The sequence below is a fragment of the Hesperophylax consimilis genome, chromosome 10, assembly GCF_061612785.1.
Source record: "Hesperophylax consimilis isolate HC1 chromosome 10, BYU_Hcon_1.0, whole genome shotgun sequence".
Taxonomy (NCBI): Eukaryota; Metazoa; Arthropoda; class Insecta; order Trichoptera; family Limnephilidae; genus Hesperophylax; species Hesperophylax consimilis.
In genome coordinates this window covers 11,108,558-11,130,289 of record NC_142845.1, presented here as the reverse complement: position 1 = coordinate 11,130,289, position 21,732 = coordinate 11,108,558, and the positions used below count along the sequence as shown (strand labels likewise).

The 21,732-nt window shown below is 36.0% G+C and overlaps 2 protein-coding genes across 2 annotated transcripts in view; one reads left to right on the top strand and one right to left on the bottom strand.

The window, feature by feature from the left end:
- S6KL (ribosomal protein S6 kinase like) overlaps positions 1–21,732 on the bottom strand; it is a 219,188-nt gene that overhangs the window by 130,290 nt on the left and 67,166 nt on the right. The gene's annotated exons all lie outside the window — the stretch shown is intronic.
- On the top strand, positions 1,730–21,069 carry bnb (bangles and beads). The gene is made up of 2 exons (XM_089636567.1): positions 1,730–1,843; positions 18,885–21,069. Exon 2 carries the CDS (start codon positions 18,886–18,888, stop codon positions 20,548–20,550), a length of 1,665 nt encoding a protein of 554 aa, XP_089492693.1. The 5' UTR covers positions 1,730–1,843; position 18,885; the 3' UTR covers positions 20,551–21,069.

Here is a 21,732-nt window from a genome sequence, read left to right as displayed (position 1 = left end):
TAAATGTTAGATAGCAGTGTCTATGTTTTTACGTTGGCAACATTAGTCCCGCGCAAATTTTTTGTGGTTTCATAATCTGTAGTCGTGGTGTTTTTGAATTAACCATCATGTTATATGTTCTACATTGATGTCCATTGTTAAATGGAAAAATTGTTTAAAAATTCTATAATTATTTTAATTTTTTGACCTGAGAAACCATTTAGCATTTTCAATGCATTTTGAAAATAGGTATTTTGCATTTTGCATTTGAAATGCTTTTCTAAAAACCATTTTGCATTTTGCATTTTCAAATGGAAAAGTTTTGACCCATTTCCATTTTGCATTTCAAATGGTTTTGGGTACCCATTTTGCACATCTTGCTTTGCACATGATGCTTAGGACGTGTTTGTATAGAGGAAGGGGTGGAGAAAAGTGCAAGTGAATAGAAGAAATAGTCGAGGACGCCCCAGCAAGACACGGTACGAGAAGAGAATAACAATAAACTATCTAGAAGATGAACTTCAAAAATGAAGCAAAAAGTTTATGCCAAGACAGAGTTGTGTGACGTATCGTCCGCTCTGCCTACCCATGCAGAGAAATGTAAAAATGGTTAAGTCAATAATCCAGGCATGTATTCTGGAGCAGTCTGAGCATAGTCCTTTAAGGTGGGGAATCCAGCACAACTTAAGAGAGTCAGGAAATAAGAATTAATTAATGAAATAATCATCTCATTTTAAATGTTTTCCACTCACGAGGCCCAGGAGTGACAATGTTTCAAATAATGCAGAAATATGATTGTTTTTTTTTGTGGTAAATATTTAGGCAACGTATTACGAAGGCCTCCGTAGTTACTCCCAGTATCGCCTTGGTGTAAGACCACCATTCAGAATTGAAACGTTGCTTGAAATGGCTTTAGCTGTGTTTGACGATCAGATCTGGATAGCCAGGAATTTCCCCCAATTTCCCCTTCCACATCTCCTTCCCCTCCCTTAAATATTCAGCCTCACAACATACCCCAATTTGGGATGCCGTAGTCTCACTGGCTCCAGACGGTTGGGAGCATTTGGGACTCTTGGCTTACCCTAATCAACCCTCTGTAATTAATGATGCTTATTATTCAAATAAAACGATAGAGATATGCATTTAAGATGCTGTACATGTAGCATGTTATTTTGTATAATTTGAATATATAAAGACATTGCGAAGACTAAAATCAAAGGCAGCGAATCCGCGAAGGAATATAATGCTGGAAGACAGATATACGAGTTCGATGTTGATAATGCAGAATGATATACCTAATGTGGATAGTACATCCCGTTTAGCATCGTAAAGCGACCGCCAGGCTTGACCACTGACTGTAGTCCTGCCACCCACAGCTCCGTCGTGACCTCTCGTTCAATTAACCGCGGTGTTCACGAGAAAGAGGGAGAGGATACAGCGGAGTTGGGGTCGAAACTGCAGCTGAAAGAAAGCTCACCATGTCCACTCTGCATTTCCCTACAGGACAAGGCGAGACAGTATAGAGGTCGCTATTGAAGCTCTCAATGCAGACATCGCGGATCATCTCGACTCCTGCACAAGTTCGGTGAAATTACACAACGAAAAAAAAATTAACTCTGTGTGCCAGAGTACGATTCTGCTGCGAAAATCTCGGTTGGTTCGGATTTTTGTCGTTTCGCGATTGGCGCGTTGCCGGCGCGACGGTCCCGGCCGGGCTATATAAGCCAGAGCGCAGAAGAAGCCGGAGTTAATCAACGCCTAGCAGCTACCAACGTCAGACGGTCTCCACGTGACCAAAGTGCAAACAAAGTTCAATACTCGCGGCAACACCCTTCAGACGCTTTTCATCCCCAAATATTGCAAGGTTCGTTCGCTTTTTACTATCCCTAACTATTTTTTAATATTCGTTCAACAAGTTAAACTAACCCTTACGTTGTTTCAAACAAATTAATAAATTAAAAGAACTTCTTAACCTTTTGCAAAGATGATTTTTTCTTGATCATTGTAAAGATCACCATTATAGGAATCTTGAAAAGAGATTCTTTCAAAATTAAGCATTAATTAACCTCATAACTCTTGCCAAAATAAAATCATTTATATTTTATATATTGTTTTGTATATGAAATTTGTATTTTAGGCATTTTTGAAAACATCGAAATGAGAAGATAGAATTTTTCTTTATTTTCTTAATGTCGATTAATTAATATCGTTTAATTATTCCGGTAAAATTATTAAGCAAGTATTAAAGAATAATAAAAAATATTATTATGTTTTATGTGAATAATACGAATATAATGGGAATATTTACGATAGTATATTAGCATTTATCATTACAAAAATCAAATGCAAATTTTAAAGCAAGATTTACTTGAATGACATTTTCACATCCTGATTTTTAATTAATAAGCATTTTAAAAATATTAATTTAAAATTGAGAGAACACATTTTTTAGAGGTCACAAAGTGATTACACTTGAAAGATCGAAACTTTTATTAATTAGCTGATAAGCAATTCGAAATCGTGATAAGTATTTTAAGAGAATACACTATTTAAATCCAATAAATTTTTGCTGTTCAATGTTCGACGTTTTAGTCCAAATCTGGTGATTTTTTGCTGATTTGATCGGAATTTTTAATTTAAATGCGATCGTTTTATTATTGATAAAATTATTATTAAAAAATGCTTTCACTAGTAAATTCATGTATCACGAAATAATACCGTGATGCTGAGTGAAAAAAATTGATAGATGAGCGGAATGCGTTTTGCGTGTCTCTGTTCACTTGAATTTCTTTTTTAATACACAAACTCGAGTGCAGTGATTGTTCATTTAATTTACCGTGATATGTTTAATCTAAGCAATCATTGTCAATCGTAAATACACCATAACATCATGATAGCTTATTATCATTCCTATAGTCACTACGTAATATTGACAAAACGTTTACAAAAGAAAACCAATAGGTTTATGTTATACTAACAATATACTAAAATAAAGTCGCTTTCCGCGTCTGTCTGTTTGTGCGCTTAGTTCTTCTAAACTCCGCAACGTATATTGATAGGGTTTTCACTATCATTTAGAGAATTTCTTCCGAAAACTTTATATATATTTAATACACGCATATTGTTCTAAGAGAAAAGTTCAACTTCACATCAACGCCGGGTACTCGTCAGCTAGTGTAATACTAACAATTAAATAAAATAAAAATATCGCATTGCATTTATATAGCACAATTTTGTAATGTGTCAAGAGTCACTTTAACATACAATACTCGTACATGTTAAAAAATACTTTTTGCAAGGGATTTATGATTGGCTAAATTAATTAAGAATATCGGTTTGCTCCAATTTCTTTTGTTTCTCAATCAGAATATAGAATAATATATTCAGATTGCTTGATATTGTTAAAACTCCAATCCTGATGTAATGTTTACATAAGCATTTAAAACAAAATGAAGTAAAAACCCTTCTTTTGTTTTTAATGGCAAAATACCACCGTTACATCAAAATGAAAACGACATTATTTATCCGTGACCCAGCTAATCAAAAACAGCCAATAAATTTACAACTTATGCAACATTAAAACGGTTGTAGTGTAAACGCCGGTATTTAAACATGCACAAGTCAGTAAATTGAAACACAGTTCTTACGTAATCTCTATAATTTAAAACGTTACATTGAAAAATAAAAATATCAAATTTCAACGCAGACAATAAATTCGGTTGGTCAGTCCCTATCAAATAAACACGTTTATACGTAAATCGTTTCAGTTTTTACATGACGATTTAAAAAGCGTCATTGAATAAATATTTGGTCTTGGCATCTGAAAAACGCGAGGCTGTGTTTTACTCTCCGTAAAACAACTGTTCTTTCGTAAAAATAAATGCACATAAATTAAAGAGCGCAACCTTCACGGTCTATTAGACAGCCTGCTGTTGGAATTCTGTTCACCCTACGTGAAGATCATAAAGCTCATTGTGTGGATATCATTACAGAAGTAAACAAACTATTGTGACACGCAATAGACTAGAATTGTAATTATTATGCTTTATTGTTTAGAATTTTCCCATGTCGGGTTTTTGTGGAGGTTTTTTGTGCTCAGATTTAAATTGGCATCACTTAGAGCCTTATTGCAGACATCTTTTAAATAATTATACCAATTTAAAATGCTAAGATAGAAGATATAATTTGATATATCAGACCAAGTTACTTTGACGTATTGTGTTTTTGATTCAAATGTTAAGGTAGATACTTGGTCGCTATTCGAGTCTGTCTGTTTGTACGCTTATTTCTTCTAAACTACACAACAGATTTTGATAGGTTTTACACTACAATTGAGAGAATTCCTTCAGAAGGTTTTATATATGTAAAATATTTGTATTATATTTTTATAAAGTAGAGAAAATTCAATATATATCGAAGAATTCACGACCTTAAAACATTACTCCAAATACTCGTCAGCTAGTGTAGTTATAAAACAGCTAGCTGACTTGTACGCAACGTTGCTTGACTTTTCTCTACTTTCTATAAATAAAATATGCATGTATTATACTTATAAAACCTTCCGGAAGAAATTCTCTAAATGATAGTGAAAACCTTATCAAAATCCGTTGCGTAGTTTAGAAGAACTAAACTCACAAACAGACAGACGCGGACAGCGACTTTGTTTAATACTATTTAGAGATTAGAGATTCGACGCTTTATGTGCTAAAAATAACGATATCAAATAGTGAACACAACCGGCGTTATACTTGATTGCATTATGTATTGTTCAATATATAATAATAAATAACATTACATTTGGCTTTCTGTAAAATTTACGTTGAATCAAATATTAAGCGCTCGTAATTTAGTTCTAAAATTACAAAAAACGTTAAATAAATTTGACGTTTTATGTGCTTGGAAAAAATATGAGAAAATTATACTGAAAATAATAATTGACGTCATAATATGTTATTAAACTCTGCGTTAATTCAAATATTTTAATAAACAATTGCTCGTTATGTAGCTTTAAAAGAATAAAGACGACGCTTTATGTTCCTAGAAACTACAAGAACAAATTGTGAACACAATATTCGAATCATCCTTTTTTTTCAACGATTTTGATTCTTTAACTTACGGAATATTGTGTTTTTGTAAATACGAAATAGAACAAGTTGTTGGCAAATAATGATTCTATAATGCAGTAAACGTGATTAGAATTACTTTTGTAGGTAAAATGGTATTCGACTGAATTACTATTTATTCGAATTTTCTAGAGCAAACTATCGTCACGATATCGAACAAAGCGATTTACGCAGTCAGTGGGTACCTATGTGTCCCTAGGATTCACCTAGTGTCTGAAGTACAGCGATGTGAATAAATCAGGAAAATATCTTTAATTAACGGTCTCCTAAAATGATGCTTTAACGTTTTTAATATACCTACTTGATAATTTTCCCTCGATTTTCAATACTCTTGTATCGAAATCTATGTTCTAATTGAACAGCTGAAAAATATGAAAAAAAAAACAATATGGCGTCTTGTCTTATTTATAAGAAATTAATCATTCAAATAAGCATAGCTCACAGTGCAAACGACGTAGCGAGTTGAAAATAGTTGCGTTGACCTAGAAAATCCAGATAGAAAAAAACTGTAAAAAAATTCATGATCTTGTAACAATAAAACATTTTTACTTATGTTGACAGAATAAAGATTCATTCGTTGTTAGAAAACCATATAACATTAGGTTTAAAAAATAATGCTCAAAGTATCAAAATCACTTTTTTACAAGACATCGTTATCGCGGTAGAGACAACATTACATCACGAATTCACTTGTATTTAGTTTAACAACGTTATCACAAAGTTGCGTTCGGTTTAAAACATTCGAGAAGAGTTCATATCACTGTAGGATTGTTCTATGCAAGGTCGATATGGTCCAGAATAACAGAGGACCATTCGCCCGTCAATCTGATTCCGTAGTACTTATTCCGTATAATAAATCCGTGGAATCGAATGAATGGTCAGCTGCTGACAAATGGTCTGACGAGTGGAACAAAACACAACAGGTCGAGATGACAATAGATGGCACGCCAAATAATAAGATAAACGGTGACTCACATTCATTTGGCATACGTTTAATAAATGATTCACGTGTTATAGTAAAGTTTTATAAGTGTACACTTTTAATCGCAATCTGCTTTGTTACAACAATACTTAATAAAATGTGATTACCTTTCCGTAAGGAATGTAAAAGTCCCCTATAGCCTCTGAAATTTTGCAATGTATTTCTCATAAGAGAAATATTCGCATTCGATACGATTTTTTGTAACATATTTAATAAATTGAAATACTGTTTTTAAAAGCGAATGAAAGACTCCTTCAGATTTTATTATTAGAAATATCTCCCAAAAATAAACTCTACGAGTGTTAGAAATATCTCCTAAAATTTTCTCTAGGGTTAAAAAAAGATATTTTAAATCGGTTGACTCAAACAACCCAAGAGTTGATATAGCTTATTTTGTTTCGGTGTAATCAGCACGTAGAATCCTAGTCTCATAATTTAACTTATTTCAGAGACTAAACGCACGGATTAATGAATAATAAATATTTAGGTAACCGCAATATCGCCCTAGTGAAAGATCACCATTGAGAATTGAAACGTTTGCTTGAAATAGTAGGTATCAGCCGTGCTTGGTGACAAGATCAACTTTGACATCAACTTCCTTCTCCATTTCCTTCAGCCTTACAACATATTGCACATTAAGAGATGCTAAAGTCCCACTGACTTCGGGCAGTTGATACTCTTGTGCGGTAATCACATAAAAAAGCTCATCGGAGAGGTAGTTGACTCATGGATACCAATAATTACAGAGTTGAAGACTCGTTTTGGAACCCGACATTTCTCAAGAGAAGGTTTTAAAAATATTCAATTTGATGATAGTTAACTACTTAGAAATAGATTTGAGGGTCATATCTGACATCAACCCATGTTAATACGAGATGTAAATTATGTAATAAAGAAATGAATTAACATTAATGGCTGTGCAAAATAATAATTGATCATGGCCTTTCATAGTAAAATTACCCAGGAAGCACCTACACCAAGAATAAGAAATATGTATATACAAGAGTTGATTCGGAATAGTTAAAATGTATCAGAAGGCTTAAGTTGAAATAGTTGGTGATTTCATAATCGGATATATACAAATTGTACGGTGGAATTTGTCCTTCTGAACGCGCTGCTATTGGACGGTGAATAGAAAAAATACAGGTTGCCCTTCAAAACGAGAATCCCCATTGATACCAGATACATGGCTGATATGCAAATCAAAATAGCTGTGTAGATACTAAATAATATCTTTACAGGGGTGTACTGGGGGAATTTCCCAAATTCAAATAAAACTTACAATTATATTACATTATTAAAACATTCAAGCGTGGAAACATCATGGTTTCATCCCGATTTTATTGTTGCACTTGTAATGCGAAAGATCAAATGCTGTATTTAAGACATAAATACGAAATATTCTAGAATACACACTGTAACACGAGGATTCTATTTCATTCATTCTAAATTGTACGTCTTCTGATTAAGGCTATTTTCTTCAACAAATAGTACGTACCTATTTACTTGCCATCGTAATAATTGAAAAACTATTTTTATCAAGCACTAATTTCAAAATAAATCATGAATTATTCAAATAGAAAAAAAATATCAGCTTCGCTTAAAATCTACTTAAAAATCATGAGAACACGAATAAATATACCCAGTTCTGCAGTTGAATTTGAGAGAGCTAAAAAAACCGTTATACCTATCACCTACGAGAATCTAATATTACAAAAAGTTTCGCCTGAGAAGCACGATTAAATAATAGCAATAAATTGATATAGGCGTAAAATCAAGACGTTCAAGAGTTTTCCCATTTCCAAGCCAGTCCGCAACTGAGTCGTAATGATGAATATCACGAATCTCCGTCAAGTTGGGCATAACCAGTTTGGTTTTATTGCTCAATATCGATAATCAAATGTACAGCTAACTGGTGTGAACGCCTCCGGGCCGCCTAGGACCACTCCGGATCTCTCATGATGAACGGTAAACCGTTTGTTGGGAAATTGATCGGGAAGATAAGAAGAAATGTTAGAGTCTGCGCAACTGTTAATGTGATTTGACCGAAAGGGCGTCACTTCTCAGAGTGGCCGCCTGAGGCTGGCCATGAATCGAATATTCAACCAAATCGGTTAAGTATCACGTATGCCAAATTTAGTAAGCATACTCCGATCTGGATGTATTAAATTTGCTTAAGACAGCTGGCTATTGTTTGTATGCTGAACAAATTTCATTTATACAATAACAACAAGTAGGTATACCTATATATAAACAGTTTAATTTAAACTTCTAGTATTTTGGTCGTATTCCAACCACTGTTACAACACGGTAACTCTATTTCTGCTAAGATATCATAGAAAGAAACTCTTGTAAAAACACACTAAAAGATCACGAACGTACAATTGTAAATTTGTAAAAAATGGGAGTAGATACGTAGTCAACTTCAAAGTTGTTGCATTCCAATCGTATTCGCACTACGGTAGAAATAGTATAAATCTGTTGCTGCAAATTTATGATGAAAAAAGACTTCACTCCACGCTAAAGAAGCCTTAACGCGTGAAATCGGCGTACAAATAAAAGTAGTTTAATCGTTTGTTGTAGATTTTTCTTAATTATCTAAGATACGTATCTACGCAAATTTAATTATTAGGATTCAGGATATAGGTTTGTTTGAATGACCGGATATTTGCTTCTTTATTTTGACAAATGCATTTTTTGTAGTTTGTTACAAAAAATAGTTTGTTAACACCGATTTTCAAGCGTGTCTTTGCTAGTCAACAGCACACTTCTCAAATAATAATAAGAAATAATTACAAGCATTAATTTATGTAGGGATACTTTAGAATTTAATATATTTTTCGAGACTCGATTTGTATTGTGGAACTAAGCAATGATGACAACAGTGTCGCAGGAATAAACTCGTAAATTGTCACTAATAGGATAATTGTCGCGTAGACCGAAACGGTAGGGCAACCGCGCAACCCACCCACGTGAGTAATGCACGTCGGGTATCATTCATATACACAGCTCTTTGCATAGCGAGAACATCATTATTACAAATTAGAACGTCACTCTACTAAATCGAAAAATGCTAAATAGGTATCACAAACTAAAAAAACCTCGAGTCTGCCTTACAATGTGATTATTTCGAATTTTCAAAAGAAAAAAGTTTGATTTTTGTCGCATTTTACGAAGATATCCAAAGGTATAAAGAAATTGACAATAAGTATATGTAGTTATCGCCAGGGGTGTGTACTATGCACTCCAACCAACATGCCAAAAAGATGCTGAATTTCTTTCTGATTTTCTTGGGGTATGCACAGATGAACAGCTTCTATGGTTATCTTTTTCTGACTAACATCGTACCCAGAATGCAATTGAAAGCAGGCGTAAAATAGCTGACATTGTAAATTAATTCAATTAATTTTTTTCCTGTGAGCACGTTACTAGGAATTCGTTAGTACCACGAAAAAAGTATGATTGACGTACACGAATAGAATTAAATAAAAAAATGTTGTTCCGGCTTGCAAATGCGCGTTAAACTTTTAACAATATTTTACAACTTTTAATAGTCCTTTGTGTGTCAATGTATTTTTACGCTCACTGTTCACAGTGTCGAAACTGGTTCTCTGGAGAAATTTTAAGCGAAACGAATTACAAAGTAAGTACAGTACGCATGTTTACCAACTGTCCGGCTTTTATATCTACTGCAAAATAAAATAAGAGTTCAAATAACTAACATTTTAATATCCATACCACGAGGCATAGTCCGAGTTTCAAAACACTTTTACCTTAAAGAACAATTATATTTAAATAAATACAAAAATATTTAAATCAATATTTGGTGATATTAAATCAATATTTTAAACCTACACATGATGGAAATATGTTGCGAGCTGAAAAGTGGTGCTGACCTAGAAATCGCTGATAGAAAATTTCATCAGCTTCGACAGTTTCATTATCCTTAAGAAAACAGATTTATTACATTAAAGACAGGTACCTACCTATCTTCATATCTCCCTCTCTATCTCTCCTTTTCGCAAGGAACGCGTTTGATATTGTTAGAAAGAAAAATAGTTTTTCGTAAATCTTTAAATTAATGCAGTCATTAAAAATATTAACTTGAGGTGATTTTTCACAAAAACGGCGCTCTACAAATTATCCAATTATTATTATTATTATTATTATTATTATTAAATTAAAAGAAATAGCGTTAAAAATTAATACGTTTTAAATGCCAATGTCAAAATGAATAGAAAATACCAATGATGGTAACTTATTTACGGAAACGAATACAACTGGTTTTTAAAAACGTGCACAGCTGAATCATAAAACAGAATCATGTACATTATTATGCAATTCTGAGATGATTTTTTTGTTCAACTTGTTTCATTGATTAGATCTTAACCCATGGTCCATGGTCACTGTTTAGTGATGCATCGTGCTAAGCGCCCGTGAGGTGATTTAATCACTAAACGGCGCTAATTTACACGGAGAAAATTTACTGATAAAAAACATTGCTGATTTATTAAGAATCTATTTGCAAAAAGCATTAGCTTTGTTGCTCACCATAATTTGCAGTATAAACAAATTTATTTTTTTATACTGTATATTAACAATCTCTTAAAATTATTCGTAATCCTGTTAAAAACGGGATTGCAGGCTATTAATGAATGAATTGATAGGTTTCCTGATAATTTACTAAAAGTTTTCTCCGTGTATTGTTATTATTAATTACTCGATTGCGTGTTATATATTAGTATTCTTGAGGATGTGGTGAGGTGGTGGGGGATTACTTCCGGTGCTCAGGAAACGCATCACTTACGCAATTTAAGACTTGCCTCTGAGCGTACTTCGGTGGCATTTCATCATCGCCCTTTGCCACTTAAGTGATAAATGAGTTATCGCTGACAGACTGTGTCTGGAATGAATAAGTCTGTATCGTGTTGTCATGCCAGAGTACTAAATTATACAAGCATAATACAATAAATACCTTCAGTTAGTGATGTATAAAACAAAAGTATTGTTTTGAAGATATTAATTTAATCTAAATACTTCGCCGTAAATCCGAATAAAACATACACATAAATAAACACTTAGTTATTTCATATTTGAAGAGTCAATGAATATAATGTGTATTTGGGTACCTAATCTTAGACAACCAAATAGTACGATATTAAGCTTGCTTATAGCTTAAGATAAACTTTATGGTTAAATGTCATATTTTTGTGATAATACCTACGAGTTATGAATATTGCTGACTGCTGACGCGGTTTATTTAGATCGTAAAAGGGTGTACTCATTTATTAGCGGAAAAGCCTATTTCTACAAAATAATCCTTGACTTGTAGAAAAGTCAACATATGTTGCACATTAAAATAAAAATTGATATATTATGTTTCTATAAAATAGTATTTTTTAGTTCTTCTAAGTTATTTTTATTATTATTACTTCATTATGATTTATACTTACATACTTATGTTACTTTTATTTTACTTTTTTAATTCTTTTATGTCATTGTTATTATTATTTCATGTATAACTACCACAACACGGGCATTAGCCTAGTATGGTAGTTAAAAAAAATGTCTAAACATGTAACTTGTAAACATTTATTAAATAATAAAAAATAAAAAAAATAAAAATTTATCCAAGACACTACCTAGATTGCATTTAGCTTTAGTAGAATCTCGCAATAATACATAAAGATGGCATCTAATTAATCAGCTCTATGGTCAGAGCATTTCCCCGGCAAGAAAGAGGTCCTGGGTTAAATTCCTAAAAGCGACTGAATCTTTTTTCTGTTTCTTTTGAAAGTCTTCAATGATTAAACTAAAATGATGATCGCAAAGTCACCAATAGTATCTAGGTATTCAGTTTCACAAATGAATACAAATCATAGCGACATCATGAACTAGTATTGATTACGAAAGTGGTGAATTTCCGTGACGAAAAAAAAAACAGATACAAATCAAATTTTCGCTTTTCTTATACATAAAACAACGCCACGAAGATTCGATTCGCAGAAAAACTGGGCGATTGCACATTTAAACAAATCCGTTTATCGGAAAAATCTGTGGACGATCCACTTTCTACATTAATTCGCAAACATTCAGCAGCAACATTGACGTTATTCTTCCACGGCTTTGCTGATAAATTGCTGTTTGCAGTAATCCCGCAGTGCACTCCAAAAGTCCACTGCAAATATTGGCATATCAGGTTATCACATCACGATCCGAAGTCGGTCGAGTTACAAATTACCGAGTATGCAGGCTCAATTTGCTTTTAAATACGGTGGACACGAAAGGCTGTGTGTCGAGTGATGATTATTGGCCATACGAGTCAGCAGTTTCTCACGGTGTGAGTCACTCGGTGCAGGAATAATAATATATCTAGATGCATTGCGATACCTGGTGAATGACTTCTTCACCGGCTGATAAACAGGTCCGATGAGCTTATCAGAAGAGGGGACTACTTCTGACCACATGCAATTCAAAGTGTTGTAATAGCTTGGAAAAATAAATCAGAATTACTATAAGTTACTACTCGACTTCTACTTAGCTTCAACACATTTTTTGGCAATGGACGTTTCAAATCTCTTTAGCTCATGGTGTTTTTGACCCAGTGAGCCCAAAATAGCTGCATTGAATTGGAAACAGACAAAGCTGTACAAATTTCAAGACACCGTAGCTGTCCGTTGAAGAGTTTTTTTTGTACTTTTGGGATTATAGGGAAGAGGGTCACATTATTTGTAGGCATATATGCCCCCTTCGTGCAGTGTCAGTTGATATTATGCGCAAATTATGCAATACGTGGGGTGCAATGATTAACGATGCAAAAGACTGCATTGTATTCATATTTACAATGCGTTGCTATATTAATTAGCGATGAATTACTTAGCACAGGTAGTGCAACTGATTGGTTTGACTCACGCTGGGTACCCCGATTCGCTAAAAAAATACTGATTATAAGCCTTTTTCTGAAAACCAGATTAACGTTCATATATAAACTCCAATACGTATGCAATATTAGATACTTGTATAGTTTAGTGGAAACTTGATAAAGGAAGCAGCTACAACTAGAAGAGCAATCAGTGCATTATGGATAGACATTGCGTGAAATTAAATTTACCAAAAACTGATTTTATTGTGTCATGTTTATTAAATTAAAGAAAATGGTAGAACCTGCAGACAAGCTATCTTGTGGTAGAACCTGCAGGCAAGGTGATTGTAGTAGAAAAATTGTAGTAATATCAATATTTTATAATAAATAAATTGAAAATTAGTTTACAATTAGTAATACAAAAATATACTTTTCACTGTGTCTTAAATACAAACCAAATATATTAAATTGATTCAAATAATTTAGTTGGATGCAGAGGTTGCATATGAATGCATTCAAACAAGCATTAACTAGATGGCTTCCCTTTTAAGTCTAAAAAAAATTATAATTTAAACCTTTGTTAAATACTTTACGCAGCGAAACTGCGAAATGAAGACGAATGGGCTTGGCTAAAAGTATATACAAAAGAAGAAACGCAAGTGGTAAAAGGAATTTCTCCATATGACTGCAAAAGGCGGTAGTAAGAAGTACCATAAATTTACCGAAGGCATTCCGCTCCATGCGTAGATATAGGAAACAAAGTTACAAAAAAGGACATTGGTCTTTTGGACTGCGAGTACCTACAGTTGAGTAATGGTTTAAAACCTGGACGCGGTAAACTTGGATAGCTTTCCGGTACTCTTTCTCGCAAACCTGTTTGGAAGGGCATAAACCTGGATGAAGAAGGGACACCTGCTTTGGTGATGGGAAGTTCTTTGGTACATAAATGAGACAAACACAACGTTTTTCAGCAATGCTCCCTGACCCTTATTTTTTCATCGGAATCGTCAATTAATCTTTTCCAAAGTAGCTTCAATTTGCACAGCTTTTGATGTCTCGAAATTAAATCGACACTTTTTTCAGCTCACATGGTATATATACATTTCAATCGTGATCCATAAATTACAGCTTTAAAAATCAAGTAGGCACGCAATGTTATTTGCCTCATCACAAATACACAATATTATTAGTATAAGTCGGCATTGCCGCAATTACCAGCAGCTTCATACAGAATAGATTAATAAATTATCGGACAGACTAATTGATTTAAAGGGACACACGACTAAATCAAATCATTCCCCTGACAGGTTAACAATCGACCTTCCACCATCAATTACTAAGCGCAGTGATGGAAAAGATGGATGAATAATTACGATCCGTATTCAATAGACAATACTGTCATTAGTTGATAAGATAATGATAAAACCCTCCATTCATTGTAAGAAAAAGCAGGTACACAAATGACCGGTAATAATCACTTAAGGTTATATATAATTTAAGCTATTAAATTGCGCGGAGGACATTGAGTTTTTCTTCCATCCGTGTAAAAAGGCATCATAAATTAGCCACGTTTATAAACAAATGATTCATTTCAACAGGAATGACGTAGTTTATTATACAATTAAGTTTGTTATAATAATTTAACATGAAAATAAATGTGTCGGAATTACCTTTAACTGATCAATAAAATACGATTAAATTTCATTAATCAATACTGATTACAAATGGCATTAATATTATTATTTAATTGCATAACTTAACATAACTCGGTTAGGTTATTAAGACGAGATCACCGCAGTTCATTGTGGGCAGAGATGTTTTTGTTAACAGCGAAATAAAATGGTAATAAAAGTTATTCCAAGTTTACCCCGAGACAGGTTTGAAGTCACATTATTTAGGATTTTATCACAAGTCCAATGGCAGCCAGTACCCCAGCTGACCACCGCAAGGCCTTGGACTGTCTGACTAAACCTATTGCACAACTCTTCTCCGATATTTACAACCAAAGCTCCTCTAAGGGCTTGGAAATATCAGGCCGTTTTCGTATCGTATATTTACCCACGTAATATTGACGTTCTGCAACGCGCCGCTCATTAAATATTTTTACCGCATTCGTTTTAAATTGCGGTTACGAAATCGATACAAAAGCATGAATGTCGTGTGTTTTAATGATGGTCTTTTCAGCAAAGAGTTAAAGTTCGAATATATTGACACCGTTGACCGTAAACCATACTTTATCATCTGACGATTCATTTATTGCGAAGTGCGTATTTTAAAATATTTCTCAAGAAAGCTCGAACAGTGTAAACAAAAACTGGTTGATACTTGATACCTATATATTTGAAGAATGTAACAAGACGGCCAGTTGTTGCCAGTTGTGTTTGCAATCGCGTGCTTGGTATTTTGCTTTATTTAGTCCAGTATTTGCTGTACCTACACACAGCGCGCATTTGAGAATGCGAGAGCGCAAGCCCTTATCTCGGCCAGCCCGCTGTTATTAAGTAAGAATATAGAGCCTTGAATAAATCCCAACCAGCGTTACGTCTACTATCGGAGAATCGATCTGGTTACGTAAAGACGGCTCTCTCCCTCGCCGCACAGTGCCGAGCTCGGGTTGTGTCCAGCATGCAGCAGTCCGACAGCATACTCGTACAAGCCAGCAGGAGTACAAGGGCAAGGCGAGCGAGATAACCGCACTGAGCATCAATTCTTTTTTTGCATTGAAATGATGCAAAAACAACCAGTTGGCTTGCCATCGCGTTGCTGAGAGTTAATGCTCCCGATCCGTGTACTAAAAACCTTCACGAGGGGCAACGAATAGAGCGACGTACCTTATGTAGTAACTAGCACGCAGTACTGGCTGTTACGTAATTGCAGTCACGATAACCACTTTGAAAACACAATTAATAAACGGGTCTACACATAAATAACTGCATACAAAGAAGATCTATTTACTTGAATCAAGTTTATCATAAAAAAACAGATTACGCTTTGTGAATAGCGAAGCTTTTGAATATTTAAATAAAGAACAGCCAGCGAGTATTTAAATTAGACGAAATATCAGGTCATGGCATGACTTTTGAAATAGCAACCAAATTACACAGGCAATCTAAGAGCACGTCAATAAATCCAGCAAAAACGATCTACGTAACTGTAATCTTTTTTCTCCGGACCATCGGCGTTAAATGAGCCCGCAGAACGGCAACCCGATATACGGTCACGAAGACAACAGACACTTCGGCTTTTAAAAAAGATCGTCGGAAAATTCCTCCACCTAATCTGAGGCAGGATGGTGAAACGAGTTTGCCTCTCCGCGGGGTCACGAGCCGAGAGGTGCTTGAACTTGGCGTTAGTTGCCATCGGCGCCATACATGCTTCACACATTAATGGCATCGCTATCTCTGCAAGGCGACTTAGCATCACTATCTCCGTAGGTAGATTTACCATCTCTCCGCTTCTTGTGCTGCACTGTCATTAATTACGCATTCTGCCATGAGACCGTGATTCTGCTAATCACGCGGCCATCCGCTCTGCCCCGACACCGGGGTGGCCACCCGATTACTGATCACCACACGCGCCGGTGATTGGGGCTCGCGATGACAAGCGCTAGATACATGTTCAGCTTATTTCATAGTCCGAGAAGCGTCTGGGACTTTACAGCTAGAATTAGAAATAGAACCAGACAGTCTGGTTTAAGTACGTATCTACATAATAATTATCTACCTAGCCACACTATGAACCTGTCTGGGATAATAAAGTTCAACACTTTTTATTCAATCTGGATCAATGAATCACTTTTCAACTTTGTCATTACTATCGTAACTGGAACGCATGAATGCCTTACATTTCGAGATGGACTAGTTTGGTCACACAAATTAGTGTCATTCTTAACTTATAAGTAGGTCTTCTATTCTGAGATTACTCTCAAACAAATTCACAGCAACAAGTGGTATGCCACAGGGTTTTCGCCTTGGACCAATACTACTCGTATTGACTATTTCGTAAAGTACATATACCTAATATTTATTGATATTTGGATTCGACCAATTTCGTATCAATGCTTGCAACATTCTTTAATGTAGCTGTGTCATTCAATAATGATTCAAACGGTGAATTAAAACAAACTATCATAATAATGGGTGTATCATTCAAAATACATTCAAGAACAAGCCACATAACAGTAACATCTAATAAATGCTTGCTTGTTGGGTTTTGTAACTAGAATACCAGAAAATGTCAAGGGCGTTAATTATACTTAATCATTCGTCAACTAGAATACAATTCTCCTGCCTGGTCTCCATAGCACAAATTCATTCACAAGCAATTGGAAGATGTACCGCCAAAATATGGAATCTTTAGTTATTCATTGTTCATAAAGAATCACTAGTTACTTACATGAATAGAATAATTTTAAACTAAATTTAATATCAATAGTCTTAATTCCCATTCCTTATTGTCTATTTACCGTTTAAATTGTATAACTTTCTGTTTGCTGTTTATGTTTTTAAATAACTTTAAGACAATTACGTTCCTTTTGATATTCTCCACTGAGATGGAGACCCAAATAGCAAAAGGAACTTGAGTAATTTAACATCAGCCGTGAAGGCATTTGTTGTACGTTGATGAGTAAATTGACGTTGCAACGGACGCTTTGTAAGGACTTTTGTGTGAGTGTTAATCCATGGTACAGCCGGCTTCAATAAACGCAAAACTCCAAAGACTTAAATCGAACATAAAACAAAGTTTAATCTTGGAGGACTAACAATATTTTGCAAACGTAAATACTAACCATCTGTCAATTTGACTAACACTACTTTCGACCCATACAGAATGTTTTTTTTGTTTTGTTTGGGAAGGTTTCTCGCGTGTATTTTATTTTATAAAACAATTTAACGTAAACGATAAATAAATACGAACATGTTTTTTGTTTATAGTATTTATCATAAAAAAGATATTAACCTTGAGGCAATACATTTTCAAGGTCAAATTTGCGGTAGCATAAACCTCAAGTAAACCAAAGATATTTTTCAAACAAAAGGTTTTTTCTGTAACTCAAGCCCTCGGCGACAGAGTTGACACGGAATTTGAAATAGTGGAATGGGCGCATTCGCCGGAAAGATACAATATAAAATGCACGCGTGTTAGTCGAAACGACCAAGTCTTCTATGGATAACCACCAATGAAGTGGACTGTGTGGTAACTATTGTACAATGCAGTTAATATTCCTTTTAACATTGGCCTTCGAGACTAGAACTATAAGTGCATCAACAGGATAATAGTTTGCAAAACAGTTCAACTGAAAGACTCAATAATTCTATATGAGTGTCATACTTATTTTGAGGAACATAAACAGTTTCAATACTTGTACTTATATACACATAAGGATGACAAAAAAGAGACCAGTTCACAGATGGGTAAATCGTTGATTTAGAAAGATAATTCAATCATATTATGTTATAATTTGGGAAATTATTACGGGTGTCAATTCATTTTAAAAAATGTAGTATCTACACATTTAGGGCCTATGTATGCAAAATAGCAATCCGACATGCGCACACTTTAATTAGAATGACTCAATATTTCTGCTCATGAATGGGAGTGAGTGTTGGTACCTAGTCCAAATAATTGGGTTCAATGACCAAGTTCCTTAAATTGTAAGGTCTTGTGAATGTAGACTGCCCTACGAGCTACTTCAAAACTAAATTACACCTCTTAATGTGTAAATTTAAATCGCTGTATTGCTTGTCTGGTTAGAGATGAGATACACACTCACGTCGTGTTTCAATTGAACGATAAGTGACTGCCATTATGCTTTCAGTTATTGTTCATATCCGTTCACAATGTCGAGATTAGCATGCCCGAGTAACTGTAGGACCCTATTCAGTCTGCGGCGACTCCTCATACCCGACTAACGTGCTGTTTCTTTTCTTGTTCTCAGGATGAAGTTCTTGGTGGTAACTCTCGCGCTTTTGGCGGCCGCACACGCCTTCCCTCTTGGAGAGGCTGAGGTCCCCGCTATCAACGATGGATATTCATCTGTCTCCGAGGAGAAGCCCGCAGTGCCTGAAGTCAAAGCCGCCCCTGAAGCAGTGCCAGCTATCGTAGCCGAACCCGCAGTCATCGCAGCCCCAGTTGAGGCAGCCGTTCCGGCAATCTCTGAGGTTCCAGCCATTACCGCAGTTCCAGCTGATGTTGCAGCTCCAGTGGAAGCAGTAGCGGAAGAAGTAAAGCCTGCCGTTGCTGTTGAGAAGGCAGCTGAACCCATCGTAGAAGAAAAGGCACCTGTCAAGCAGGAACAGATTCCCGCAGTAGCAGTTGATTTGGCTCCAAAACCTGAGGACGCACCTAAAATTGAAGCTAAGGAAGCCGCCATCGAACTTCCCGCTGAGAAGCCCGTGGACGTAATCCAAGCCGCTATTGTACCAGCCGCAGTAGCTGAGGAATCCATCGCACCCCAGATTAAGTCTGCTAGCGAGGAAATTCCCAAGCCCGAGAAGAAAATTGATCTGATTCCCGAACCTGAAATCAAGTCACTCCCCATTGCGCCCGTAGTACCAGAAGCTGCATCCATCATCCCCTCTGCCCCTGTCGCTGTTGAGGCTCCCGTTGAAGATAAACCAGTGGAAAGTGCCCCAGAGAAACGTGAAGTGAGTGCTGAATTAATTGAAAAGGTCGAACCTATTGCCAAGCCCGCAGAAGATAAGCCCGCTGAAGTTCCTGCTGTCAAGGCCGAAGAGCCTGCCAAGGTTGAGGCCGTGAAAGAAGAAGCTAAAGTAGAGGCAGTTGAGCCCGCAAAGCCCGTTGTTGTAGAAGCAGTAAAACCAGTAATCGTTGATGCGGTCAAGGAAGAGAAGGCAGCTCCCGCTAAGGAGGAAGTCGCTATTCCCGCAGTAGAAGCCGTACAGGAAGTGAAAGTACCTGAGGTTGCTGAGCCAAAGGCCGTCGTACCCGAGGTTGCACCTGTAGCTGACGCAGTAAGAGTTGTGCGAGACACCCTTTTGGAAAACCAAACTGAGACCGCCAAGGAAGAGCTTAAACCTGAAATCGTAAAGGTCGCAGAAGAAGTTAAGGTTGAGGCACCAAAGGCAGAAGAAGCTAAACCAGAGGTTGCAAAGATTGCGGAAGAAGCAAAGCCCGTAGAAGCTAAGGTTGAAGCACCACAGGTAGAGGAAGTCAAACCAGTCATCGCCGAGCCCGTCAAGGCCGAAGAAAAGATCGCAGAGCCCATCAAGGCCGAAGAAAAGATTGCAGAGCCCATCAAGGCTGAAGAAAAGATCGCCGAGCCAATCGCAGCACCAGTCAAGGCAGCGGAGCCCGAGAAGGCCGCCGAGGTACCCGCCAAAGTAGCTGACGCCAGCAACGAATCAAATGAATCAGAAGAGAAGAAGGTATCAGCCGAGAGTGCACCCATCAAGGGCGACGTCCTCCCCGTGGCTGTGCCCCAGGTAGCAGCCGAAGAGATCAAATCATCAGAGAGCTCAGAGTCCAAGTCAGCGAGCGTAGAAGACAAGAGCAACGAGTCAGTGGAGCCCATTAAGGAAGTATCCAAAGAGGTCAAGGAAGAGAAGTCACAAGAAGCAGTCTCAGACGAGAAGAGCTCCTAAGAAGAAGAAAGTGGTGGAGGTGCGAGTGAGCATGATGCGGCAGCCGGGAGGCGCTCCCGCAGCCCACCTACTTAATCCTGCGGGACTTCTCCCGCCGGCCGCCTCGCCGCTAGGCACCTGCTAGATTATGGTTTCAGTCATTTAGTAAGAAACATATCATACAAAGACACATCACCGACAAACAAACATATTAAAGAAGAAGGTACACCGACCGAATAGCGCGTCGGCTCTACCGAACTGAATCACGAAGTATGAATCGATTAAGTAATTATTTCTGCAGAAAACACTGATGATTACGTTGTGTGATTGGCTGGTTGTGTGTGAGAAAGAGTCAAGTGATATCCCATCTCCGAAAGTCCTTTATTTATCTCGGGGTTCCCTCAGTTCACTTCATTTCAATCCTCATATTCATTTCAAAATAAATTAATTTAGAAAATGAAAAGTTATGTTTTACAATGTAGCATTTCTTGTGTAAGTTATGTTAAGTGAAGCTTGCAATAAAATAAGTTTTATAAAATATATCATTGTTTCATTAAATTACTTATGCATTCAATCAAAATAATCCTAGCTAAAGAATCTTATACACAGGTTCACTGATGATGTGTTCCAACTTCTGGTAGGAGAGTTTCCAATGACATTAATAAAATACGTGTAAAATATTTCACAGAAGGAAGCAGATTCTATGATTGACGAATAAGGTAATACACACACAAATTTTTAATTTGTGTACATTTTTTCCATCCTTAAAGATAGATCCCGCAATTTTTGGTTAGAGTGTTGGCACATTGCTAGTCAATCCAAGGGAACCTGCTGTGCCTGAAAACCGTGGATTCAAAATTCTACCATTTCTCCAAAAAATTAATTTTCTCACTGATTGGACATTGTTCCGTTCCTTCTCACCTTTTTTAAATGTATGCTTGACTCCTCAGATTGTACATTCTGTGGTCTAAAAGTGGGAACTTTAGATCATATATTTTTGGCTGTCTCAGCCTCTCTAAACAAATATCCTTTTCTATAAAGTTTTACCTAAAATTACCTCGCCTCCATTCAACATATTATCTCTTCTAAGTCTAAACTCGACTCCAATCTTCCATATAATTTTTAAATTTGCCAATTTAAACAAAATCAATATATAAATTCACTTTCTCTCTCTTCATAATTTGAAATGATGGCCTAGAACGC

Excerpts from the sequence above, each read along its gene's own strand:
- bnb (XM_089636567.1), top strand. The coding sequence starts at position 18,886 with ATGAAGTTCTTGGTGGTAACTCTCGCGCTTTTGGCGGCCGCACACGCC.